This window comes from Oncorhynchus keta, chromosome 26 (genome assembly GCF_023373465.1).
Source record: "Oncorhynchus keta strain PuntledgeMale-10-30-2019 chromosome 26, Oket_V2, whole genome shotgun sequence".
In the NCBI taxonomy this organism is placed as follows: domain Eukaryota; kingdom Metazoa; phylum Chordata; class Actinopteri; order Salmoniformes; family Salmonidae; genus Oncorhynchus; species Oncorhynchus keta.
In genome coordinates, this window is record NC_068446.1 from 38650559 (window position 1) to 38677136 (window position 26578).

A 26578-nucleotide genomic window follows, 5' to 3' on the forward strand; every position below is an offset into this window, starting at 1 on the left:
TTTGCCAAAGAAGAGGCAAACAAAAGAAGAACCCACAACGAACTTAAAGAAAACAAAATCTGACAAATAAATGTTTTTCTAGAAATCAAATAGGGCGCGCCAACTAAAGGCATTGACGCACCCCATCTCTCAAGACATCTGGGTCACTGGGCAAGCCACTCCTAAATAGCACCTGGGCAGCGCAGGTGAAAAATCTTCCCTCTAACGAGATGCATCCAGCACAGGTGTAACACATTCTGGCTAACGAGGTGACATCAACCGGTGCCTAATGGGCTACACGTGCCAAAGTCCAACCTCAAAACATAAATGGAAAAACCAAAGCCTGTAACTCTGCTTCTTGATATGCCACTCCTGTCAGGTCATCTTGGCAAAGGAGAAAAGCTTACTAACAGGGATGTAAAGCAATTTGTGTACAAAATTTGAGAGAAATAAGATTTTTGTGCTTATGGAACATTTCTGGGATCTGTTATTTCAGCTCATGAAACATCGGACCAACACTTTACATGTTGTGTATATATTTTTGCTCACCGAAGAATCCTAATCCATAGATTAGGGCCTAAGGAATTTATTTCAATTGACTGATTTCCTTAAATTAACTGTTACTCAGTAGAATCATTGAATGTTGTTACATGTTGCGTTTCTATTGTTGTTCTGTAATAGCTTTGCTACATTACAGGGTTCACAGTCTGTTGGAGAGGATGAGTACAATAAAAGTTGTCACATAGAGAAGCCCCTCCCGCATTGACTGTCAATAAGGTATAAGTCCCTCCCACCCACCCCTATAAAGCCTCTCACGTTGACTGTGTACACTCTGACAAATAGGTAACTACAGTCTCAGAAAAAGCACCCACCCAGGAGTAACTGGAGAGATCTATGCAACTGGCAGCCTCCCAGTGAAGTGAATTGTTTTGAGCCTGAGGTAAGTGAAATCTGGCATTTGAATTTGAGAATGTATATTTTCTTTCTGACTTGTATCAGATCATTTTGGTTTTCTCTGAAGTCAAGGCAGGAATGTAGGGAGTGCTATCTTTGTTTTCTGTCTGTCTGCAGCAGTGCAATTTTCTTATTATATTGTTATTACAGAAGAAGACTGAAGGAGATGACTCATCACTCTCATCCATGTAGAATGTATGGTATTCCTGAGCACAGAGAAATTAGCCAATACTCAAAACTGTTTTTGTCCAGATATTATATTGGCCAAATTAATGACCAGGGATTGAAGAGGGTCAGAGTTCACATAACCGGCTTTTTGGACCATCTTTTATGTAAGCATGGTATAATCTAGGTATGCTTTTGGAGCCAGGAGACACTGCTCACCTTTTCTCACAAGTAGATGAGACTATCTAAATATAAATAATGTTTTTTCATTCTTATTCGCAGGCTCCAGCCAATATGAAAGTGCATCTTCAAACCATCATCTGCGGGTGTGTTCTAGCCACAGTTCTACCGCTGGTGAAGGGCACAGTTCTACCGCTGGTGAAGGGCACAGTTCTACCGCTGGTGAAGGGCACAGTTCTACCGCTGGTGAAGGGCACAGTTCTACCGCTGGTGAAGGGCACAGTTCTACCCCTGGTCAAAGGCACAGTTCTACCGCTGGTGAAGGGCACAGTTCTACCGCTGGTGAAGGGCACAGTTCTACCGCTGGTCAAAGGCACCAAAGTTGACCTCAACTCCAACATGAAAAAGAGGTAACCTGATTGACGAATGACGAACGGTGGCCACCGTCTAAATTCTATAGAGTGTACAGGATTATTGGATAGGATGTGTGTTCTGTCTTTGTGTCTAGGAGGAAGTATGTTATTTCTGCATTATGCCTTTTCTTCTTCTTCTTCTTCTTCTGTGGTAGATTTAGAGTCTGGTCACAGAGCCGCACAAGAGAAGATTTCCAAAGCAGCTCTGCAGTGAACTCAGGGATCCTCAGTGGACCAGGGCAGAGAGAGGAGACAGACCCCTCAGTATTTCATTCCAGGTGTTATTTCAATAATGGTCACTCTGGTGTATAAAAAAATTATGTTTTTACTAATATAAAAAGGTCATATTTGAATGGTTTTTGGTCAAGTTCATTTGTCAATCTTTAGAAATCTCTATCTCTTCTCTTATCTCATTTTGATCTCTTTCTATTCCAGGTCCAGAAGATCCATTGTGACCTCAGTGAAAAGACCAGGCTGTTCTCTGGGAACATGCAGCTTGCATGACCTGGCCCATCGGCTACACATCCTCAACAACAAGTTAAAGGTCAACAGAGCCCCGGAGGACAAGATCAGCTCACAGGGTTACGGTCGCCGCCGCCGCCGCAGGTCGCCACAGTCACTCCCACAGCGCTACGCAACACTAAGTCTCCAAGCAGGCAGAGTGAGACTGAACTGCAGCAGAGAGTGCAGCCAAGGACTCCACCTACAGGCCATCCCTCTCAGACAAACTTGAGACGGGCAGAGAACTGGAAAAGGAGTGTCGATCTAGCGAATATCAAACACTTTTTTTATGTTTGGGGCTGGCTGAGATATTACTGAGATCCTATTCCTGAGCATTCCTTTCCTGCGTGGGGAAAAGGATGGACAAGGTCAATGGAGCAGGAAACCATTTTCACACCACTGGATGGAAGATAGAGGGGCGCAAGAAGGTGTGTGTGTGTGTGTGTGTGTGTGTGTGTGTGTGTGTGTGTGTGTGTGTGTGTGTGTGTGTGTGTGTGTGTGTGTGTGTGTGTGTGTGTGTGTATTCCTGTTGCAGTGACTTCTGCACTCTCAGAGCTGTGGAACTTGACACACTTCTGTCTCTTTCCCAGCTCAGGAGACATTCTCTCACCCCTGTGGCAGCATAGAAAGAGTGGCTTGGTTGAATACTGTCGCTCCAAACCACACCACTGCACTCGGACTAGAGCTTAACCCCTAGACCAGACTGGGGCTAGAGCTTAACCCTTGGACTAGACTGGGGCTGGGACTAGAGCTTAACCCCTAGACCAGACTGGGACTAGAGCTTAACCCTTGGACTAGACTGGGGGTGGGACTAGAGCTTAACCCCTAGACCAGACTGGGGCTGGGACTAGAGCTTAACCCTTGGACTAGACTGGGGCTGGGACTAGAGTTTAACCCCTAGACTAGACTGGGGCTGGGACTAGACCTTAACCCCTAGACCAGACTGGGACTGGGACTAGAGCTTAACCCTTGGACTAGGCTGGGACTAGAGCTGGGCCAGGAGCCTAGCAGGAGAAGAGGAGGACATATAACATGCTCTTGGCTGACTAATTTCACATATACCACCAATATCAGTTCAAAACAATATCAATGGTGGTGAGAGACACTGTAACAGAAATATTTGGTCAATGTATTATGTATTGTGTACTCCTAAAGGATTATCTACTTGAACTTGAGTTTATGTATATAGAGAAGTGCAATGTATATACACAGCAAATTGTTACCAAGTGTTGATTTTTCAGTGTAACATTTCTAGTGTAGATTCAGGTGTTAGTCACTCTAAGTGTTAACTTAATTACCAGTGTTAAAACAAAACCACACCCTTCATTATCATATTTCCCAGCATGCTCTATTGCAGGATTTTTTTTTTTTAGAATTGTTTGTTTCAATATCTATGTTTTTGCATGTACATTGGTTGATTTAATTCATCTTAAACTACTCAAATGTACATTTGTCTAAACTAATCAAATCTGTTACTTGGACTTTTTCTCACCCATTACTGAAATGGTGGTTCCAGGTAATATGCTTTACGTCAGCGATTTAAATCTAGATTTGCCAAAGATGCTGTAATTGGTCTTCAACGGGGCCACTGAAAATTGGTTGTATCAGCAAATTTTTTTTTATCCCTTTCAGGATCCTGTCTGTCAAAGAAACTTGTAAAAATCCAAATAACTTCACAGATCTTCATTGTAAAGGGTTTAAACACGGTTTCCCATGCTCGTTCAATGAACCATTAACAAGTAATGAACATGCACCTGTAGAACGGTCGTTAAGACACTAACAGCTTACAGACGGTAGGCAATTAATGTCACAATTAAGAAAACTTAGGACACTAAAGAGGCCTTTCTACTGACTCTGAAAAACACCAAAAGAAAGATGTCCATCTGAGTGAACGTGCCTTAGGCATGCTGCAAGGAGGCATGAGGACTGCAGATGTGGCCAGGGCAATAAATTGCAATGTTTGTACTGTGAGATGGCTAAGACAGAGCTACAGGGAGACAGGACGGACAGTTGATCGTCCTCGCAGTGGCAGACCACATGTAACAACACCTGCACAGGATCGGTACATCTGAACATCACACCTGCAGGACAGGTACAGGATGGCAACAACAACTGTCTGAGTTACACCAGGAACACACAATCCCTCCATCAGTGCTCAGATTGTCCACAATAGGCTGAGAGATGCTGGACTAAAGGCTTGTAGGCACATCACCGGCACAAACCCACCATCGCTGGACCACACAGGACTGGCAAAAAGTGCTCTTCTCTGATGAGTCGCGGTTTTGTCTCACCAGGGATGATGGTCGGATTTGCATTTATCATCAAAGGAATGAGCATTACACCGAGGCCTGTACTCTGGAGCAGGATCGATTTGGAGGTGGAGGGTCCGTCATGGTCTGGGGGCGGTGTGTCACAGCATCATCTGACTGAGCGTGTTGTCATTGCAGGAAATCTCAACACTGCGTTACAAGGAAGACATCCTTCTCCCTCATGTGGTACCCTTCCTGCAGGCTCATCCTGACATGACCCTCCACTGCATGTCAATGCCACCAACCATACTGCTCGTTCTGTGCTTGATTTCCTGCAAGACAGGAATGTCAATGTTCTGCCATGGCTAGCAAAGAGCCCGGATCTCAATCCCATTGAGCATGTCTGGGACCTGTTGGATCAGAGGGTGAGGTCTTGGGCCATTCCCCCCAGAAATGTCTGGGAACTTGCAGGTGCCTTTGGTGGAAGAGTGGGGTAAAATCTCACAGCAAGAACTGGCAATTATGGTGTAGTCCATGAGGGGGAGATTAATTAATGCAGCTGGTGGCCACACCAGATACTAACTGTTACTTTTGACCTCACCTTTGTTCAGGGACACATTATTCCATTACTGTTACTCAGAAGTCTGTAGAACTTGTTCAGTTTATGTCTCAGTTGTTGATTCTTGTTTTGTTCATACAAATATTTACACAGAAAAATAAACACAGTTGACAGTGAGAGGATGTTTATTGTTTTGCTGAGTTTTTTATACACAAAAGTATGTGGCGCCCTTTCAAATTAGTAGATTAACCTTTTCAGCCACACCCATTGCTGACAGGTGTATAAAATCTTGCACATTTCCATGCAATCTCCATAGACAAACAATGGCAGTAGAATGACCTTACTGAAGAGCTCAGTTACATTCAACCTGTCACCGTCATAGAATGCCACATTTACTACAATCAGTTCGTCAAATGTATGTCCTTCTAGAGCTGCCCTGGTCAACTGGAAGTGCTGTGATTGTGAAGTGGAAACCTCTAGGAGCAACAACGGCTCAGCTGCGAAGCGGTAAGCCACACAAGCTCACAGAACGGGACTGTCGAGTACTGAAGCGGGTAACGCGTAAAAATCGTCACTACTGACTTCCAAACTGCCTCTGGAAGCAACGTCAGCACAAGAGCTGTTCGTTAGGAGCTTCATGAAATGGGTTTCCATGGCCAAGCAGCCACAAACAAGCCAAAGATCAGCATGCGCAATGCCAAGCATTGGATGGAGTGGTGTAAAGCTCTCCGCCATTGGACTCTGGAGCAGTGGAAACACGTTCTCTGGATGGATCAATCACGCTTCACCATCTGGCAGTCCGACGGACAAATCTGGAATGAAACATTCGACGAGCTGGTGTCCACATACTTTTGGTCATGTAGTGTAGCTGGCGAGCTCATTTGGAAAATTTCAGTTGAAACTTTACAAGTTGAGGTCTGGGTATATTTCAATAAATGTATACATATATATGCAATGTTCATACATCAGTACTATCAATAAAGTCAAGAAGTTTGTATCAATTTCCTGTTTGATGTATGACATGACACCTGCGTCTGAGTTTTGGGCAACCATTCCCCAGCTTTGTTCCATGCTGGCTTAAGACCAAGCTAGCCAGTTACTAGCAGTGGTGTAAAGTACTTAAGTAAAATTACTTTAAAGTACTTCTTAAGTTGTTTTTTTGGGATATCTGTACTTTACTTTACTATGTATATTTTTTACTACTTTTACTTTTACTTCACTACATTCCTTTAAGAAAATATTGTACTTTTTACTCCATACATTGTCTTTGACACCCAAAAGTACTTATTACATTTTGAATGCTCAGCAGAACAGGAAAATAGTCATTCACGCACTTATCAACCAACCATCCCTGGTCATCCCTATTGCCTCTGATCTGGTGGGCTCACTAAACTATCAACCAAACATCCCTGGTCATCCCTACTGCCTCTGATCTGGTGGACTCACTAAACTATCAACCAAACATTTTATTTTTTTTCACCTTTTTTTAGCCAGGTAGGCTGGTTCTCATTTGCAACTGCGACCTGGCCAAGATAAAGCAACGCAGTTCAACACATACAACAACACAGAGTTACACGTGGAATAATCAAACATACAATCAATAATACAGTAGAACAATCTACTGTGTGCAGAAGATGCATGTGCAAGTAGAGATACTGGGGTGCAAAGGAGCAAGATAAATAAATAAATACAGTATGGGGATGAAGTAGATTGGATGGGTTATTTACAGATGAGCTATATACAGGTGCAGTGATCTGTGGGCTGCTCTGACAGCTGGTGCTTAAAGCTAGTGAGAGAGGTAAGAGTCTTCAGCTTCAGAGATTTTTGCAGGTCGTTCCAGTCATTGGCAGCACAGAACTGGAAGGAGAGGCGGCCAAAGGAAGAATTGGATTTGGGGGTGACCAGTGAGATATACCTGCTGGAGAGCATGCTTCAGGTGGGTGCTGCTATGGTGACCAGTGAGCTGAGATAAGGCGGGGCTTTACCTAGCAGAGACTTGTTGATGACCTGGAGCCAGTTGGTTTGGCGACGAGTATGAAGCAAGGGCCAGCCAACGAGAGCATACAGGTCGCAGTGGTGGGTAGTATATGGGGCTTTGGTGACAAAACGGATGGCACTGTGATAGACTGCATCCAATTTGTTGAGTAGAGTGTTGGAGGCTATTTTGTAAATGACATCGCCAAAGTCGAGGATCAGTAGGATGGTCAGTTTCACGAGGGTATGTTTGGCTGCATGAGTGAAGGATGCTTGGTTGCGAAATAGGAAGCCGATTGTAGATTTCATTTTGGATTGGAGATGTTTAATGTCTGAGAGTCTGAAAGGAGAGTTTACAGTCTAACCAGACACCTTGGTATTTTTGGTTGTCCACATATTTTAAGTCAGAACCGTCCAGAGTAGTGATGCTGGACGGGCAGGCAGGTGCAGGCAGCGAACGGTTGAAAAGCATGCATTTAGTTTTACTTGCATTTAAGAGCAGTTGGAGGCCACGGAAGGAGAGTTGTATGGCATTGAAGCTCATCTAGACGTTAGTTAACACAGTGTCCAAAGGGCAAGAGGTATACAGAATGGTGTCGTCTGCGTAGAGGTGGATCAAAGAATCACCAGCAGCGAGAGCGACATCATTGATGTCCCTAGTGCCTCTGATCTGGTGGACTCACTATTCTATCAACCAACCATCCCTGGTCATCCCTACTGCCTCTGATCTAGTGGACTCACTAAACACACATGCTTTTTTTGCAGTGGTGTAAAGTACTTAAGTAAAAATACTTTAAGGTACTATTTAAGTAGTTTTTTTGGTTATCTATACTTTACTATTTATGTTTTTGACTACTTGTACTTTTACTTCACTACATTCCAATGAAAAGTATGTACTTTTTACTGTCACGACTTGTGCAGAAGTTGTTCAGGCGACGTTTGGCGATCGACGTCACCGGCTTTCTAGCCATCACCGCTCCATTTTTCATATATCCATTTGTTTCGTCTTGTTTTCATACACACCTGGTTTTCATTTCCCCAATCAATCTACTTGTATTTAACCCTATATTTCCCATTATGTTTTGTGTGTAATTGTTTTCATGACAAGTGATGTTCATTAAGCGCTTTACTTTATTGTTCCGTTTTTTTGAGGGTGTTTGTTTTTGTTGTGCTCCCGGTTTGGAACTATAATAAAGTGTGTTTTATTTAATCATACTCTGCTCTCCTGCACCTGACTTCACCTTCATACACAGCCTGACATTTACTCCATACATTTTCCCTGACACCTAAAACTACTAGTTACAATTTGAATGCGTAGCAGTACAGTAAAAAAAAAAAAGGTAAAAAAGAAGGTACAATTCACACCCTCAAGAGAACATCCCTGGTCATCCATACTGCCTTTGATTTGGTGGACTCACTTAACAAACATGTTTCCTTTGTAAATTATGTCTGAGTGTTGGAGTGTGGGCCTGGTTGTCAAAAAAAGTAATAAAAAAGGAAATTGTGCCATCTGGTTTGCTAAATTTAAGGAATATGATGTAGAGCATTTCCTTTTAATCAAGTTTTATACTTCAGTACATTTAAAATCTGACACTCAAGTAGTATTTTACTGGATTACTATTTCTTGAGTCTTTTTATAGTAAGATATCTTTACTTTTACTCAAGTACTTTTTAAACCTCTGGTTACTAGATAACACCAGACAGATGAAAGGGGAAACATATATGTATCATATATGTATGAATAGGGGAAACTTCTAATCATATTTGCTGACTCGCTGCAGTCAAATTTTGACACTAGAATACTAGTTACCTAGCTATGTAAAGCACGCCCCTCTGTGAACACACCTTCTGCGATGTTGGTTACGAGACAGTACTCATTTAAATTAGGCAAGAGAATAAGACACTACCATTGGTTTAATAAATTAGTTTTTTGTGATGTCACAAAAAGCCCTTTACAATCCCGACTTCTGAATCCAAGTGTTTGAAATGGAAGAGGATATCAGTAACTTTATGATCAAACTTTATCAATGTAGAAGCAACAGTCATTTTTATATTTTGGTAATTTTACTTAGATCTGATTTCATCCAAATCCGGTAACAAAAAAAATATTTTACTTGCTATGACTGTGAGATGTGGTTGTATAGTTGAATGAACTGACTGTTAGTCACTCTGGATAAGAGTGTCTGCTAAATGAGCAGACACAATTGATAAACAATTGCAAAGAACACTGAGTATTTTTATTGGTTTTGTTTCGGGGGCGGAGCTCATTAGAATAATGCCCTGCATTTTTTTTACTTCATATTCAAGCTGAAAATATTGACAATGCTACCAAATGAACAATTAAAGGACTTTACGTTTATGGATATTATAACGTTGCTTAGCTTCACATAAACATGATATGTGAAAATGTAGCTATTGGCACAAATAATTAAACTGCAGTAGTACAGTGCAGAACTGATGCAAAGCCTTTTTTGTCCTATAGCAATCCTAGTGAGAGCCTAAGTGAATACGGTATCTTATCATTAAAATTAAATACTTTAACACAATAGAATATGTATTTGATAAGGCCTTATTTTGAGGGCCTAGTTTTACCCTAATAGAGGGACCTGAAACTCATAGTTTACAGACCACCTCGGACCTGCAAGTCATACTAAGCAACCTTGCAAAGTGATGTTTAATTCCTGTTGGAATCCAGCCAGAGTTGGTATAGCCAACAGTTGGAATTCTTATTCATGCCTGACCTGCATTCAGAATGACTACTGGGTTGGGGAGACTAAGACTACCTAAACCAGGGGTGTCAAACACTTCCCCCCCTGTCGGACTCCCCCCTATCTGAGATGGCTACTGCAACCCTCGTCCTCCACATACAACACCCGTTCTGCCAGTCATTCTGTTAAAGGTCCCCAAAGCACACACATCCCTGGGTCACTCCTTTTTTTTCAGTTCGCTGCAGCTAGCGACTGGAACGAGCTGCAACAAACACTCAAACTGGACAGTTTTATCTCAACCTCAATCATGGACACCCTTACTGACAGTTGTGGCTGCTTTTTCGTTATGTATTTGTTGTCTCTACCTTCTTGCCCTTTGTGCTGTTGTCTGTCCAATAATGTTGGTGCCATGTTTTATTTATTTATTTAATTCATTTTTTTTGTGGGGGGTGTCTTATTATATTTTTTTGTACCATGTTTTGTGCTGCTACCATGTTGGGCTGCTGCCATGTGTTGCTACCATCTTGTTGTTGTGTTGTGTTGATACCATGCTGTGTTTTCATGTGTTGCTGCCAAGCTATGTTGTTGTCTTAGGTCTCTCTCTATGTAGAGTTGAAGTGTCTCTCTTGTCATGATGTGTGTTTTGTCATATATATATATATTTATTTTTAATGTCATCACCCGTCCCAGCAGGAAGCCTTTTGCCTTTAAGTAGGCCGTCATTGTAAATAAGAATTTGTTCTTAACTGACTTGCCTAGTTAAATAAAGGTTAAATATATATTTTTGTTGCAGGATTCGCGTGCGAAGAGGTCCAAACAGGCCAGCGGGGGATTTGAGTAAAAACTCAATATACTTTCAAATGAATTTTAAAAATCTAAACGGTGTAGAAATGATAATTGAACTATATTTATACAGTTTCTTGACTGTCCGGCTCACTACTAATCACTGTGCACAATCAATGGACCTACATTCATAGAGTTTACCCAGCTAGCACAGATCTGAGCCGATTCCGGCTGAGAGTCGGGGCACCCAGCTGAGAGTCAGACTCGGCCGATGTCATGTGGCCCGAGTCTGGGTAGCCTTCTGCAGTATTACTTATGGCTAGGATGCGGGGATTGTGCCGTGTGGAGATATTTGTGGGCTATACTCGGCCTTGTCTCAGGATGGTAGGTTGGTGGTTGAAGATATCCCTCTAGTGGTGTGGGGACTGTGCTTTGGCAAAGTGGGTGGGGTTATATTCTTCCTGTTTGGCCCTGTCTGGGGGTATCATCGGATGGGGCCACAGTGTCTCCTGACCCCTCCTGTCTCAGCCTCCAGTATTTATGCTGCAGTAGTTTGTGTCGGGGAGCTAGGGTCAGTTTGTTATATCTGGAGTACTTCTTCTGTCTTATCCGGTGTCCTGTGTGAATTTAAGTATGCTCTCTCTAATTCTCTTTCTCTCTTTCTTTCTCTCTCTCTCTCAGAGGACCTGAGCCCTAGGACCATGCCTCAGGACTATCTGGCATGATGACTCCTTGCTGTCCCCAGTCCACCTGGCCGTGCTGCTGCTCCAGTTTCAACTGTTCTGCCTGCGGCTATGGAATCCTGACCTGTTCACCGGACGTGCTACCTTTCCCAGGAGTGGTAGAGATACTCTTAATGATCGGCTATGAAAAGCCAACTGACATTTACTCCTGAGGTGCTGACTTGCTGCACCCTCGACAACTACTGTGATTATTATTATTTGACCATGCTGGTCATTTATGAACATTTGAACATCTTGGCCATGTTCTGTTATAATCTCCACCCGGCACAGCCAGAAGAGGACTGGCCACCCCTCATAGCCTGGTTCCTCTCTAGGTTTCTTCCTAGGTTTTGGCCTTTCTAGGGAGTTTTTCCTAGCCACCGTGCTTCTACACCTGCATTGCTTGCTGTTTGGGGTTTTAGGCTGGGTTTCTGTACAGCACTTTGAGATATCAGCTGATGTACGAAGGGCTATAGAAATACATTTGATTTGATTTGATTGATTCCGGTGTGAGTTATCTGTCCCAAATATATTACTTGGGGCTCGGGACGATTCTGGTGAGCGTTATCTGGCCCAAATGTAGTACCCGGGGTTCGGGCTGATTCCGGTGAGCGTTATCTGGCCCAAATGTATTACTTTCATTATTTCTTTATCTCCTCATTTATTTCTGTGATCAAGAAATACAATTAACATTTAAATGAAATTCTTAAGAGTCCTGTGTAGTATTTTAGTATTTAAAACTTTGTTTAAGGCAATTGATAAGCATTAAAAACTCTGAGGGTGGAGCTTCCCAAATGGTGCAGTGGTCTAAGACACTGCATTGCAGTGGTCTAAGACACTGCATCGCAGTGCGAACTGTGTTTTCAGGCTTCGTGGCAGTTTGACATGAGAGAAAAAATTCAATGTTTGTCAAATTTTTAACATTTTTATCGGGGAAAAAATGTTTTGCGTGATGTTTTAGTCACTCAAAAGGATTTTACATGGGAATCAGAATGACTGTTTGGGACCTTCAACACAGTGTTTCATGTTTGTTTTTTTAAACAATCAGCTCTTGGAGACAGCTTGCATTTACTGCTTTGATTGATTATTTTTTAAAGAGTCCATATTTCTTACATAAGAACATCTGTAGGAACAAAAATGTTGCCAGTTTAATTGGAACTTGGCTGGGTTGGGCGGCAGCGTAGCCTAGTGGCTAGAGTGTTGGACTAGTAACCGAAAGATTGCGAGTTCAAACCCCTGAGCTGACAAGGTACAAATCTGTCATTCTGCCCCTGAACAGGCAGTTAACCCACTGTTCCCAGGCTGTCATTGAAAATAAGAATGTGTTCTTAACTGACTTGCCTGGTTAAATAAAGATAAAATAGAAAGGTTACTTTCAAAATGTAATCCATTACTCCCTAACCCTGGAACTTGGTCTAAGGAAAAGAGAGCAGCAGGAAGGGGATGAAGAACATTGTGTACTTTAAAACTTATTCTGTGACTTTCAGATGGAGACATGTGACAGACACTGTGATTTTAGTCAGTAGGCATAGTTGATCAATTGACACAGAACAGTATGGTCACCACATGCCATTATGTTGTGAATTCTTTTTTTTAAATTCTGGAATGAAAAATAATATAAAAACGCAAATGGGAATTACTTTGCCTTTAAAATAATAATGTGGATGAAATTAAGTTCCTGCTGGAAAAAAAGTTTATTCCCCATTGATATACTTTTTGCGTTCGCTTTAGTCTGCCTTGTGTCCCAGATGGGCAGGGTTTACACTTTTGCCACTTTTCTATCGATTCCATTGCGCTAGACAAGTTCAATCAAGCCCAGCTAAAGTATTTTCAATTATGTCAAATGGTATTTGAACGAAGGTCGGATTTTTAAAACCTAGTTAGCACATCAGTTTGGGAGTACACTTACTCGCTTGGGAGTACAGGTACAATCACTTTAGTTAGCAAATAAGTGGCCTTTTGAGTATATGCTCTGAGGTTGCAAGATCTGGAGTTTGATTCCTGGCCGAGTCATGCAAGACTGTAAAAATAGGACTTTTGCGTTTCTGCTTGACTCTTAGCATTAAAGAGGTAGACTGGGGTTAAGGTCCTGCGAAAGACAAGCGTTCTGTGTTCTGTCCAAGGGGTCCTACAGAAACAGGAGATAGGCTCCTGTGAGCCGTTCCAGCTCGTGCAAGGTTGCTTACTTTACATGAGAGTGCACTGAAGGAAATAACACCATCTATGGTAGCTGTGTAGAGGAGCACTATTGTAACATAATCCATGTTTTTCGACCCACAAAATAATACTAGATCAAATTTAGAGATAAGGGGTATATTGTCTGGAAAAATGAGTCAAGGTATTGGCATGAAACTGAATTTCCCTCGTGATATTATCACCTAATATTTTTAGAACAATGTTTTCCATAACAAAGGAATAATTAAGTTAAAGTTCCAGACGTTGTAACTAAATTATGTGAATGTATGTTAGAGCTATTTCAGGGCCTGTTTCAAAATGTGTTACTGCTTTATGCATTCTTACAGGAATGATCCTCCAAAATGTAAAGTGTTCTTTATTCATGGTTTCATATTGCACCTTGCTGAGTTTTCACAGGTACTGAGAATGCTATTTACATATTTTTTTTGTCATAAAAAAGGTCAGTTTTGCATGTTGTACAATAACTTATGATTGATTAAACTAAATAAGTAGCCAAATAATAATAAATCAATCAAATGATTATGAAAACATTTGACAGTTCTGAAAAAATGTATCCACACCGGAAATGCACCTCCCAAACATTGTTGTGTAGCTAGCTAACGTTAGCTTACTTGCCTTGAATGGGCTGTCATGAATGAAATTGAAGCCTTATTCCACCACCTTAGCAGGGAAACTATAAAGAAGGTAATAATGAAGTTTTCTAATATGTAACGTTAATAATGCTAGCTAATGCCTGTATCTGCTTACGAGACAGTTGTAGCCTTCATTTACGTTCCAGTCATTGGCTGTAGGTTGTGTCGCTGGCCAGCAGTGCTAACACTGCTAGCTAAGGTTTCTCAGCCTAAAGAGAGAATAATATTTACAACAATAGCCAGTTTACTGCTGTTAGGTGTCAATGGTTGCATGTACTTTTCTGGTGCACAGCCTATGAATAACGTCAACCACCACTGAGGACTAACAATGCTAATAGCTAGCTACCATGCTGCTATGTGCTGACGCCAGCTAGCTAATTAACTATGTCGCTTGCAAGCTGCATAAGTTAAATTTAAAAAATAAAACATTTAGCAGACGCTCTTATCCAAAGCGAATGCATACATTTCCGTACCGGTACCCCGTGGAAGTCGAACCCACAACCCTGGCGTTGCAAGCGCCATGCTCTACCAACTGAGCCATACGAACATTTTATGTTTAAAACTAAAGGGAGGTTCAAATAGTGTTCCTCCTGCTGTGCACACGACATTGTTACTGGATGAGGAGGATAAGATATCGACCTCTGTTTTATGAATTTGGATTGTTGAAGTGTCACTAAACAGCCACTCTCTCTCCTGTTATAGCCAGGCTATTATGTGGCCTGATAAGTCAGGCCCTGGATGCTCTCATCAGTAGTTCTGAAGATTGGACACAACAATGACATTATAAAGGACGCTAACAGAAAGTGAGTGAGTACACAATACGCCTAATTGGTCAAAGCTAGAGAAACAACAGTGGTTGTACCTACACATTATTTTTGGTTCGGCTAGAAACATGGGCACAATGTATGGCTAAATAGCCTATAGCCACAATTTGACCAAAGCCACTTTTATTTTAACGAACACTCTCTTTCCCTTTCAGTCTTTTCTGTGCTTTCATATTCCCTCTTTCTCTCTGTCTTTTCCTGCAGGGCAGCATGTCTTCAGGTCACCGGCTGCGAGATGTAGAGCAACAGCACCCCCTGCTGGACGGAGAGGAGGCTGCAGTGGGTTCTGCAGCAGGGGAGACGGAGCAGGTGTGGTTCATCCAGGACGGCTGTGGCATGGTCTGTGCCTTCATTACCTGGTTCCTAGTGCTCTACGCTGACTTTGTGGTCACCTTTGTCATGCTGCTTCCTTCCAAGAGCTTCTGGTACGCTGTGGTCAACGGCGTGGTCTTCAACTGCCTGGCCGTGCTGGCTCTCACCTCGCACCTACGCACCATGCTCACCGACCCGGTGAGTGAACCAACCGCCGCTGCAGGGTCGTGTTCGTTAGGACAAAAACGTAACAAAGGAGTGAAGATGCATTGTAATGTTGGGTGACTTGGAAAAGGGAGTGACTTTGAACGGAGTGCAAGACAGAGCATACAAGAAGTAAAAGAAGCAGTCAGAATGACGAAGGGTAAGTCTGAGGGCAGTCTGATGCTCCTGGGCACAGAATAGTAACAATGTGATGTCCTATTAGCAGTGGAAGAGCTGACTTACTAGTGGTTTCCTTTAAGTTTTGAATGAGTCTGTCCAAACATGTCATTCTGACTGTGTCCATTCTGTCCAACCATGTGTCTTGTTTACAGGGAGCTGTGCCCAAAGGCAACGCCACCAAGAAATACATGGAGAGCCTGAACCTAAAACCAGGAGAGGTCATCTATAAGTGTTCCAAATGCTACAGCATCAAACCTGAGAGAGCCCATCACTGCAGGTGAGGAGGGGACACTTCTGTTGCTTTTGAGTATTATTATTATGCTTTATAGTATCTAAAGGGTTTTCCTGGCCTACTGGCCTACTGTATCTTTTGGGTCCTGTTTGTTAGGCAAACTTTTGAAATGGAAAACAAAAAGGAATGTTTCTTATTGCAGAACTCCAGGTAGTCCTTCCCGGGTTTCAGCCCCCCCCCCTCCCCCTCCCTGTTTGGTGCCTAATGAACACGCCCATGATGTCGTTTCCCTCCCTTGTAGTATTTGTAAGCGCTGCATCCGTAAGATGGATCACCACTGTCCCTGGGTGAACAACTGCGTCGGCGAGAACAACCAGCGCTTCTTTGTCCTCTTCACTGTGAGTTCCGTCTCAGTTCCACCTTGTTGATGGTCTTGTGCACAAGGGAAATACTGAAATGCATCTGTAGTACATCGGTCCAATTAATCAACGTCAATTAATCAGATGTTTTTTTTCTTGCATCGCTGACATCCCTATTTTGTACTGTTGTGTAGTTTTGCATGGAAGCAATTGGTTTGACAGAATGATTAGTGTTTCATCTTTATTTGTGGTGCCTTATCATAAAGGCCTGTAAACCACATTGGTGCTGCTGTGCTTTTAGCTCTGGCCAGATAGAAGTATGATGATGTATTATTAGGATAGGTTGTGATTGTGTACACTGCTCGTCAATGTGCTTTTGTTGTAGCTTTATGCCTGTGTGCATTGTCAATGCACAATGAATTACTATGAATGTTTTTACCATCAATACCAGGATTGGGTAATAGTTCCCTCTCTCTTTGCAGATGTATATAGCGATGATCTCCACTCATGCTCTCGCCCTGAGTGGGTACCAGTTTGTAACCTGTGTCAAGCTCCAGTGGAGTGGTGAGTATCATTATATGATTGCAGATGAGTTTTCTAAATATACTGTTCCCTGTTAAATATAACTACTTTGACTGTAGGGTGCCCTGTTTAAAAACAGCTACATTGACTTCAATGTGCCCTGTTTTAAAGGCACAATCTGGAATTATTATTTTTTACTCAATTGTGTGTTAACAAAGTCTTTGTTAACAATAATATGCAGCTTCAAAACTATCATTTGAATCTTGTGGACTATCATTATTCGTTTCTATAGCTCCGTCTATGAATTTGAGCGGGGTTAAATTTCTCCAGGCCCATCCCTCACCTTTATAGCAATCCAATTGGCAGAGCTGTCATTTGTTGATTTTTCAAATTAATTATTATAATTTCAAATGAAGGATTGCAGCTGCAAATACAACTACATTGAGGTCAGTGTTAATGTGATTATCCTGAATGGTGTTGCTGTCACTCCAGAGTGCAGTGACTTTTCCCCCCCGGTGACGGTGATGCTGATGATCTTCCTCTGCCTGGAGGGCCTCCTCTTCCTCACCTTCACCGCTGTCATGTTTGGCACTCAGGTCCACTCCATCTGCAACGACGAGACGGTGAGGAGGTTAATATAACACTATATGCCACTTTTCAGACACTGTTGTAATCCTAAGCAACTTTCTACGCAATGAGTGGCTACATTTTCAGTTTGATTCCTGCAGGAATTGAACCCACAACCGTAGATATACAATGTACATTAGATGATTAAGAATTGTTTCCATGTTATACATCACATTCTCAGGTCCAATCCATCTGCAACAAGACGGCAAGGAGCCAAACCACATGGATAGAAAAATAATAGATAGACATTCAGTAGGGCAAAAGGCATTACAGAACCCCGTTCTACGTCGACTATTTCTATCAACAATGTAGAATGGATAAGATGATCTATTCTGCATGATTGGGATTTGTTTCTAAAGGTCCTGCGCCTCTGAACAAGCACGTGACCATGGTAGTGAAGTCCCAGTGAGGGAAATGGGGCTTATTTGCATACGAGTCATCAGCCTCCTTCAGAAAACCAGTTGATAATGTAAGGAAGAAGAAACCTAGCTGGGGTGACATTGATGAGACTAGTGACCGAGGCTAATTTACCATTGTGGTTATTTGACCTCATTCGCTCTGCTTTATTGAATTCTCACCTGGTGTTGATGTTTACCCCCTCTGTGTGTGTTTTTACCACAGGAGATTGAGCGTCTGAAGAACGAGAAGCCCACGTGGGAGAGGCAGGTTCGCTGGGAGGGCATGAGGAGCGTGTTTGGAGGCAAGCCGTCACTGCTGTGGATCAATCCGTTTGCCGGGCTCCGATTGCGCCGGCTACTCGCCACACGCTCCCGGAAAGCTGGCCCTGAGTTCTCTGTCTGACCTCTCACCTTATCAGCAGTTTCTTACTGTACTGTCTGAGACAATCTGTAGAACCTGACTCAGGAGCTGGCTTTGACACCAGGGTCCTGTTCATTTCAGGCACCAAACGGAAGAAAACGGACTCAAACAAGGAAGGTCCAATAAGAAACGCAATTTTTTTTGTTTTCTGTTGCAAAATGTTTTCCATCGTGTGCCCTAATGAACACAACCCAGCTACAAGGAAGACTCGAGTTCTATCCAACAACATGGACAATGGTGCTTCTGAACATCACGTCTGTATAGGTGGCATGGATCAGGACTCAAGACTATTGAGAGAGCCATTGAAACCTGTTGAAAGATCAAATGAAGGTGTGCTGTAGTCCTTAAACAGACAAACACTACATATTGCACAGTTACAGGAAGCCTACAGGGAGGAGGATTCACTTCATCTGTTTATTTATTGACTTCTTTTTAAAGACACTCATTGTTGTGTTCTTCTCTTCCTGTCACTCTGGGGGTGTGCGAGTGAGTAAAGCCTGATTTTATACCTTACCTACAGTACATGCACAATGCAAGAACCCAATTGGCTACTCAAGATGGCGATGTCGTGTACTGGTGTCTGCTTACAAATTGCTGGAGTGCACACGTCTGCGTACTTTGTCTTACGCAACTAGCAGGACCGCCATTTTACGTCACTAATTGTAATTCTTGCATCCTATGTATAAAATGAGGCTTAAGTGTCCCTCCCTACCTGACAGTAGCTAGCTGTACCTCTGGAAAAATTATGTACTAGAATTGGTGTTAACCACTATATATCCATTAATTAAACATTTAAAAAAACATTTTATGAAAATATTGCTGGATATATTGCTTGAGAATCATGTTGTTTTTGCCTAAATGTCAGTTTACATTCTCTGTATTGCATTTGTTTTATACCTTAAAAATACATGTTTACTGCTTGTAGGAGTTAGATGAGTTGGGGTGGGGATGGAGGAGTATGAAATATGAATAATTAATGGTTGCCAGCAAGATGATAGAGAAATACTAGAATCAGCAGTTTGGATTCTGCATGAGGCAATCGCATCAACTTTTAGTAATGTGTCTGACAAATTTGCTGTGACGTGGACAAGGAACTTGTTTCATTAGCCAAAAGTTAGCATTGAACCCTTGGTCATGGTTATTTCAATGGGAAGTATGCTATGATAATTTAAGTGTGCTCTGATTAAAGGTACACTTAGCGATGCACAAAGGAAACCGCAATATCGGTCCAAATTCCACAACTAACAGCATTGAAGCTCAAGGCTAAACTTCTCTGCTGTTTTGTTCCTGTCGCTACCACGTTGTAGCATCGTGAAGAACACCCGTGGCTACATACTCTGTGACTTCCTCACAAGTATTCCACTGCAGTACACTCCCCTATGTATACCGGGGACTCTCCTGTCACGCTGATTGTATGATTCTGAAATTCTGAGCAAGTCTGATTAACCATGATAATCTTTTTTTATTTGACATGAAAATGTTTTGAAGACGTGATGGACTGGATAAAGGAATGTATTAGGACTGAGTTTTTATTTTATGTTTGGTTTGGAGATGTTATGTACTTCTGTTTTGAAACCTTACAGTTTTTTCACAGCTACATTTACTGTGCTCCCATTAAATCAACTTAATTACCTCCAGATCTATTTGTCCATATTACTGACTAGATAAGAGTGGGAGCCCACTATGCAGCACTTGGAACTGGTGGATGATTTGATGTGCACAGAAGGCTGTATGTGAAGCACTGGTCCCAATTCCCTGCCTTCACCTTGGCTGTAAACCCTTTAATGTTTGCAGATCTGTAAGGTAGAAGCAATATGGTGGAAGCTTCACCTCTACACTGCTGATCCCTATCCAGACTAGGCTACCTGGGGCGGCAGGTGGTGGTTAGAGGTTAGAGCGTTGGGGGAAAAAATCTGTTGTTCTGCCCCTGACCAAGGCAGTTTAACCCACTGTCTCTAGGCCATCATTGAAAATAATAATTGGTTCTTAACTGACTTGCCTAGTTAAATAAAAGGTAAAATAAAAAATAATTAAAACAATTATTGAGATCTGCTAAAATATAAGGTTCAGGGCTGAGGAGAATGCCTCGAGATGGAATTGGGACCGGGTGTCTTGACACCATATGTGAAGGGACCTGGATTTTCCCATTTCTGAACTCCACCCATCATAGGAAGTAGGGTGAAGTTACCCTTAGATGCTGACCTTGGACAGTTTTGCATTTCCCCCACTAATGGTTAAGGTTAGGTCCAAGATCCTGATCCTAGATCTGTACCCAGGGTTAACTTCACCCCGGACCTATAGTAAAGCAAATGTAGTTGTAGTGAATAACTTCTTATCCCACATAGCTACTGTCTGCCAGTGTGGCTAACTGCAGCTCCTCATTGCTATAAAAACTCCTAATTTCAAGAAGACCACCCTTGTTATGTGGGACATCTGTAGTAATGCTCCTGGCTCTATTGGGTTTGGGTGATCCCTTGGCGGACCCCCCATCCTGACCTACCAGCAGACTAGGACTTGTTCTGGGGAGTGGACCAGTATGACTTTGCCGTCGTGCTGCGTGCCTCCGGACTGGAGTGCTTCTTGGTAAAATGCTATTATGGTAAGATTTTATTCCACAGTTTAGTAGTACAATAACAGGATGTGTGTGTGTGTGCAGTTGAAGTTAGAAGTTTACATACACTTATGTTGGAGTCCTTCCTTAAAACTTGTTTTTCAACCACTCCACACATTTCTTGTTAACAAACTATAGTTTTGGCAAGTCGGTTAGGACATCTATTTTGTGCATGACACAAGTAATGTTTCCAACAATTGTTTACAGACAGATTATTTCACTTATAATTCACTGTATCACAATTCCAGTGGGTCAGAAGTGTACATACACTAAGTTGACTGTGCCTTTAAACAGCTTGGAAAATTCCATAAAATGATGTCATGGTTTTAGAAGCTTCTGATAGGCTAATTGACATCATTTGATTCAATTGGAGGTGTGCTTGTGGATATATTTCAAGGCCTACCTTCAAACTCAGTGCCTCTATGCTTGACATCATAGGAAAATCTAAAGAAATCAGCCAAAACATCAGAAAAATAATTGTTGACCTCCACAAGTCTGGTTCATCCTTGGGAGCAATTTCCAAATGCCTGAAGGTACCATGTTCATCTGTACAAACAATAGTACGCAAGCATAAACCGCCGTCATACCACTCAGGAAGGAGACTCATTATGTCTCCTAGAGATGAACGTACTTTGGTGCAAAAAATGCAAATCAATCGCAGAGCAACAGCAAAGGACCTTGTGAAGATGCTGGAGGAAACAGGTACAAAAGTATATATCCACAGTAAAACGAGTCCTATATCGACATAACCTGAAAGGCCGCTCAGCAAGAAAGAAGCCATTGGAGTGGCCATCACAAAGCCCTGACCTCAATCCTATATAACTCAGTTACACCAGCTCTGTCAGGAGGAATGGGCCAACATTCACCCAACTTACTGTGGGAAGCTTGTGGAAGGCTACCCAAAAAGTTTGACCCAAGTTAAACAATTTAATGGCAATGCTACCAAATATACAGTTGAAGTTGGAAGTTTACATAGACCTTAGCCAAGTACATTTAAACTCACAATTCCTGACATTTAATACTAGTAAAAATTGCCTGTCTTAGGTCAGTTAGGATCACTTTATTTTAAGAATGTGAAATGTCAGAATAGAGAGGACGATTTATTTCAGCTTTTATTTCTTCACATTCCCAGTGGGTCAGAAGTTTACATACTGAATTCGTATTTGGTAGCATTGCCTTTAAATGGTTTAATCTGGGACAAATGTTTCAGGTAGCCTTCCACAAGTTTCCCACAATAAGTTGGGTGAATTTTAGCCCTTTCCTCCTGACAGCTGGTGTAACTGAGTCAGGTTTGTAGGCCTCCTTGCTTGCACACGCTTTTTCAGTTCTGCCCACAAATTTTCTATAGGATTGAGGTCAGGGCTTGACCTGCTTTTCTGGAATTCTCCAAGCTGTTTAAAGGCATAGTCAACTTAGTGTATGTAAACTTCTGACCCACTGGAATTGTGATAGATTATTTAATTTATAATTCACTGTCTAAACAATGGTTGGAAAATTTACTTGTCATGCACAAAGTAGATGTCCTAACCGACTTGCCAAAACTATAGTGTATGTAAACTTCAACTGTGTGTGTGTGTGTAAATATATATTTCTCTTAACTGTTATGATATTATCTTATGCCTTCTAATTGCCTCTTGGTCTGAAAATGTATTAAAAAGCGTCAGGGTCAATATCACAAAGCAGTACCATGCTACATTTTATATTTTGATTTCAGAATTTGTATTCTGTTTGTTTTACTATACAAAGGAAATGTTAAACTTGTAGGAAAACAGGTTGGCCAAGCTTCAGCACTTAGATAATTATAAACACTTTCAGTGAATCAGCCATAAGATATGCACTTAACTGTATTTAATTACTTTCATTGGAGTATTTTAATATTTACATCTTCATAAAGCTATTGTGTCCCCTTGTCATTCCTGTCCATTTGTTCTGGTCAAATTGTAAAGAAATAACAGATTTTGTATACAGTATGTGGTTTGATACAGAACTTCCTCTAATTTGCACCTTATCTTTCTAAATTGAGACAGGTATTAATTATATTTTATCCAAGTTTGTGTATGTTGTCAGCCCCGTCTTGCTCTTTAAAATACATGACACAAATATTTGATATTTGACAATGGAACTGAATTCATTTGAAAAAGATGCCAAGATAACAGGGTGGGCAGCTAATAACAGGACATAACAAATGAACTGTACTGTCAAACCAAGAGAAGCATACAGCACAACCATTAAGTTGCCCTTTTCTCTATAGCCTATTTAATGTCATGATTCAGGTAGATCACGTAAACACTACTGGATGGATATGGGGCCAAGGACCGCGTCAGATTCCCACTGCACATCTGGGGAGAGAGAAGGCAACTGTAAGAGGACTAGAATTATCATAAACATGAGATGTATTGCCAATGTTTAAGAATGCGCAAAACAAAGTCCCTCAAGAGGCAAACATCCAATTGAATGATGATCGCACATGTGAGTTAGGCACACAGGGTCAAGCCACAGTGCAGCACTACTGGACGGGGAGAGCAAGGTGGGGTTAATAGCCTTCCTCAAGGGCACAAGGATAGGAGTTCTCAGGATCTGGCCCAGCAGCCCTCAAGTTGCCAAATCATTTGTGTTGAGCCTCAAGGAAGCTGAAATGTTGAGCCAGTGAATTTGAAAACTCAAGTCATACCAGCGTGGATGGAAGTAGCCCTGGCCCTTCTCATGGTACAGGTTGTGTCACAGCAACCACACACCTGTTCATCCCCATCTGCAGACCACCACCTGTGAAGAAAAACAAATTGCTTTACCAGTATTCAGTAGACCTGAAACAAGAAATTGAAGAACAATCCTGCCAGTCCAGTAAGAAATGCGCTTTCATTGCAAAAATCAACACACCCATCAGAAGAAAAGTCACACTATACATTTACCCATTGACAAAGGAACAGGCCTTGCCCTCAGCATAAGTTGGGGAGGAAGCTGCAGTGGCCTTCAGGTGGCAGGTGATGTAGATCAGGTCCATTTTTTCCTGGCTAGTTTTGCTGTTGCTTCCAGGGCCAGCATACTGCTGTTTGAATATGAAGGTCTCCAGCTGGATCTGAAGCTTGTGGTCCTGTGAGCGAGGCAGGAACTGGGAACTAGTGCCCATCAACGCACCATCAACTAGACACCTGAAGAACCAGAAACCATTGGAGGACATTTCACAAGGAGAATTTGCAGTAACATTTGCAACTTCTATGGACCATTTCAGTAGATAAAGATTACTTCTAGTTATGGACAAAATATTATAGTTAGTGGAGAACCTCAATTAAAAGGTATTTGTCCAGAATTAGGCTCATCTGCTTTTGCCAGTAAGCTGTGTGAAAGTAGTTGTATAGTCATAGTTTGGTCAATTATTTTCAGTAAGAAATGTGGAATTGGTATTTCAGTTAATATTTAGCAGACACTCCTATCCAGTGCATTAACATTGCTAAAATGACAGTCTGCAAGCAGAACCCTTAACATAGCATCTCAGCTAAAAAATAAAATAAATAAAAATCGGTGTTAGTAAGACAAAAGTACAGTTAGTTTAATTCCTGATCCCAAACCTGGCACGCACCACCTTTGAACAATGCCCTCCCCCGACTCACCCGTCATTCTCAATGAATGAGTATCTGGGCTTAGAGTTAATGTCAGGCACCAGAGTGGCAACACAGCTTTCCACAAAAACCCGCAGAGGCACATGGTGGTACTGCAGGATAGAGGCTTCCATGCGAATCAGGTCACCTAGGAAGTACTGACTGGAGGCCCTCTCAATCTGCCAGTCGTCTAGAAAGAAAAAATCTGTGTAATTTAATAGCATCTTGACAAAGAAACCCCCAAAATTATAGACTTCACATTACAATGTAACAACCATGTCAGTCATTCCTGGGCTACTGTAGACTGCTGCAAGTTGTGTAGCATTCACTGGGACCAGCAAGTGTCAACCCAACACCTTAACCATTACACCAAGAGAACCAAACCGCTTCGCGAGGTTGCTAGGTGTTGGCTAAGGGCCCTACCATACAGACAATAATAATAATTAACAGACATGGAACAACCCACCAGTCATGAGCTTGAGAGAAAAGTAGAGTTGCTCCTCAACTAATTTAGAGTCTGCAAAGAGGGTCCAGGTAGGTTTCAAGGCATTGCTGCTCACATTGAGTTTCCTGCAAGGGGAGAAATGGACATTAGTCATTGCAAAATTAACTAAAGTCCTGAGTGACGTCAGCCTTCTTCTGATAAGTCAATGTCTATGCACCACAAGTAATCTGCGTGGAGAAATCTCACCTCTTGTAGTGGCACTCAAAGCCTACAACAGCCTCAGTGGTCCTTACAACAGGGGTGTTGGCAATATTGCTTGGTTTGTAGAGCAGGTAGAAGGTATAGATGAAGGCATCCTCTACCATCTGTGAAGTAGTAACAAAAAAACAAGTGTTTAAAGCAGTTGCTTTAAATAACTCCATTTCACTTCAAGTAATGTTTTATTTGTCACATGCTTTGTAAACTTTTGGACCAAATGACACTTAATTTAGAGAATTAAAAAGTCCAAGACTAGGCTTACTATGTGTCCAGGAAACCTGTCCTGAGATGTAAAATATTTTAACTGGACATTTAGATTTGAACAAAGGCTACCTCCAGTTTGCTGCCGCATCTCTGCAGCTCAGACTCAAAGATCAGCCTTTGGGCTTCGACATCCTCCTCAACTGCAGCACAGCCCCCCAGGGTGAGATGCGCCGGCTGGATGAGTTGCCCAATACCAAATAGATCCTGCTTGACCTCCACCTGGACCAGATTCTCCCCACATTTGACCCCCACCGTGTTGGCAGGGACAGGCTGCTTCAGCTCAACATTTCTTACGTCAGGCTTGGCCTCTGGCACTGGATCATGAGGAAACGTCCAGGTCAGCGGAGTTTCCAAGCCTTGCTTTGACTGCAACACTGAATCCTGCTTCCTGGGTTGCAGCACTGCAGATCTCTGGTTCTGGAAGTACCTGGGTTGCAGCACTGCAGACTTTTGGAAGGCCCTGGGGTTCAGAGCTGCATGAGCCCAAGGAGCTGACAACACAGCATCCCAGAAACATACAAACACAACAACCACTGCCAAAAGCTTAACTAGCACCTGCTTTAATCCCATGGCTGCAAATATCAAATGCTGAATTCACAACATCTCCTTGGGTGTGTAGGAAGAACCTTTTAAAGCCATCTGGTTGAAACGTGAACCCGCCCCTTCATTAATTAGTGTAATCAACCTCAAGACTGTGCTCATTAAAAGGCCCTGTAGAATACTTAAGAAACGCATCCTTCTCATAGAGCAGGCGTGGGCAACTCCAGTCCTCGGGGGTCTGATTGGTGTCACACTTTTTCTCAATCCCTTGCAAACTCAGTTGATTAATCAAATTGCATTCTAAACTGAAGATCATGATTAGGTGATTATTGGAGTCAGGTGTGTTAGCTGGAGCTGGGGTAAAACTGTGACACCAATCAGGCCCTCAAGGACTGTAATTGCCCACCTCTGCCATAGAGAATGACAGAGACCTCTTGTGGCCTAAAGGCCATGTCAGCATGGCCAGCGCCATTGAGGGCTTCCACCATTTTAAAGTAGTCAACTGGGTGGGGACTTCCAACTTCATTGGATGATCATCAGGAGGGATCAACCAATCGTGAAGAAGAAAATCACTACTTCAAAATGGCGATTGCGTCAATGGAGTGTGTTCAGTTTACCGCATCATTTGCTATGTTGAGTGACGGGTTGTACTGAAAGACTCAGTTTGTTTCTAAGTTGCGTGACAGCACTGAAAGACACTTTTTCACAAAACCGTGCACAACGTTCTTGAACAGCCTCAGAGGTACGTTTGCGCCCGTTTGGTAGGTTTG

At 42.2% G+C, this 26578-nt stretch overlaps 3 protein-coding genes across 11 annotated transcripts; 2 read left to right on the forward strand and 1 right to left on the reverse strand.

Moving 5' to 3' along the window:
* Nucleotides 1-373: 373 nt before the first annotated feature.
* On the forward strand, nucleotides 374-5947 carry LOC118358759 (uncharacterized). Of its 3 annotated transcripts, XR_008080524.1 has the most exons (5): nucleotides 374-919; nucleotides 1381-1688; nucleotides 1847-1969; nucleotides 2127-2620; nucleotides 2783-5947. XR_008080524.1 is itself a non-coding variant. In XM_052480752.1 (4 exons), the coding sequence occupies exons 2-4, from the start codon at nucleotides 1393-1395 to the stop codon at nucleotides 2422-2424; spliced, it is 717 nt and encodes a 238-aa protein (XP_052336712.1). In that variant the 5' UTR covers nucleotides 374-919; nucleotides 1381-1392; the 3' UTR covers nucleotides 2425-5946. The 3 variants fall into 3 exon arrangements, 2 of the variants coding, with proteins under 2 accessions (XP_052336712.1, XP_052336713.1); XM_052480752.1 differs by having other exon boundaries at nucleotides 2127-5946; XM_052480753.1 differs by lacking the exon at nucleotides 374-919 and adding an exon at nucleotides 1150-1265 and having other exon boundaries at nucleotides 2127-5947.
* A 7967-nt stretch (nucleotides 5948-13914) lies between these two features.
* LOC118359362 (palmitoyltransferase ZDHHC7-like) lies at nucleotides 13915-19727 on the forward strand. 7 transcript variants are annotated; one of them, XR_004820643.1, is made up of 9 exons: nucleotides 13915-14067; nucleotides 14718-14818; nucleotides 15044-15349; nucleotides 15688-15812; nucleotides 16069-16165; nucleotides 16609-16690; nucleotides 17141-17271; nucleotides 17635-17744; nucleotides 17897-18039. XR_004820643.1 is itself a non-coding variant. In XM_035737909.1 (9 exons), exons 3-8 carry the CDS (start codon nucleotides 15050-15052, stop codon nucleotides 17738-17740), a joined length of 849 nt encoding a protein of 282 aa, XP_035593802.1. In that variant the 5' UTR covers nucleotides 13915-14067; nucleotides 14718-14818; nucleotides 15044-15049; the 3' UTR covers nucleotides 17741-17744; nucleotides 17897-18039. The 7 variants fall into 7 exon arrangements, 6 of the variants coding, with proteins under 6 accessions (XP_035593802.1, XP_035593801.1, XP_035593800.1 ...); XM_035737909.1 differs by having other exon boundaries at nucleotides 17141-17279; XM_035737908.2 differs by lacking the exon at nucleotides 17635-17744 and having other exon boundaries at nucleotides 14718-14822; nucleotides 17897-19727.
* Nucleotides 19728-22538: 2811 nt separating this feature from the next.
* LOC118358760 (zona pellucida sperm-binding protein 3-like) lies at nucleotides 22539-25887 on the reverse strand. The gene is made up of 7 exons (XM_035736686.2): nucleotides 25338-25887; nucleotides 24993-25111; nucleotides 24768-24871; nucleotides 24314-24491; nucleotides 23615-23854; nucleotides 23377-23468; nucleotides 22539-23044 (listed from the first exon to the last, which is right to left on the reverse strand). The coding sequence occupies exons 1-7, from the start codon at nucleotides 25836-25838 to the stop codon at nucleotides 22995-22997; spliced, it is 1284 nt and encodes a 427-aa protein (XP_035592579.1). The 5' UTR covers nucleotides 25839-25887; the 3' UTR covers nucleotides 22539-22994.
* Nucleotides 25888-26578: the final 691 nt, after the last annotated feature.

What these genes read in the sequence shown, in the direction of transcription:
- LOC118358759 (XM_052480752.1), top strand. Translation starts at nt 1,393, where the DNA reads ATGAAAGTGCATCTTCAAACCATCATCTGCGGGTGTGTTCTAGCCACA. An exon ending in AACTCCAACATGAAAAAGAG is followed by an intron (nt 1,689 to 1,846) that starts GTAACCTGATTG and finishes CTTCTGTGGTAG; the next exon opens with ATTTAGAGTCTGGTCACAGA. An exon ending in CCCTCAGTATTTCATTCCAG is followed by an intron (nt 1,970 to 2,126) that starts GTGTTATTTCAA and finishes TTTCTATTCCAG; the next exon opens with GTCCAGAAGATCCATTGTGA.
- LOC118359362 (XM_035737908.2), top strand. Translation starts at nt 15,050, where the DNA reads ATGTCTTCAGGTCACCGGCTGCGAGATGTAGAGCAACAGCACCCCCTG. An exon ending in GAGAGAGCCCATCACTGCAG is followed by an intron (nt 15,813 to 16,068) that starts GTGAGGAGGGGA and finishes CCTCCCTTGTAG; the next exon opens with TATTTGTAAGCGCTGCATCC. An exon ending in GCTTCTTTGTCCTCTTCACT is followed by an intron (nt 16,166 to 16,608) that starts GTGAGTTCCGTC and finishes CTCTCTTTGCAG; the next exon opens with ATGTATATAGCGATGATCTC.
- LOC118358760 (XM_035736686.2), bottom strand. Translation starts at nt 25,838, where the DNA reads ATGGGATTAAAGCAGGTGCTAGTTAAGCTTTTGGCAGTGGTTGTTGTG. An exon ending in TTCTCTCAAGCTCATGACTG is followed by an intron (nt 24,492 to 24,767) that starts GTGGGTTGTTCC and finishes TTTTCTTTCTAG; the next exon opens with ACGACTGGCAGATTGAGAGG. An exon ending in TCATTCATTGAGAATGACGG is followed by an intron (nt 23,855 to 24,313) that starts GTGAGTCGGGGG and finishes CTGGTTCTTCAG; the next exon opens with GTGTCTAGTTGATGGTGCGT.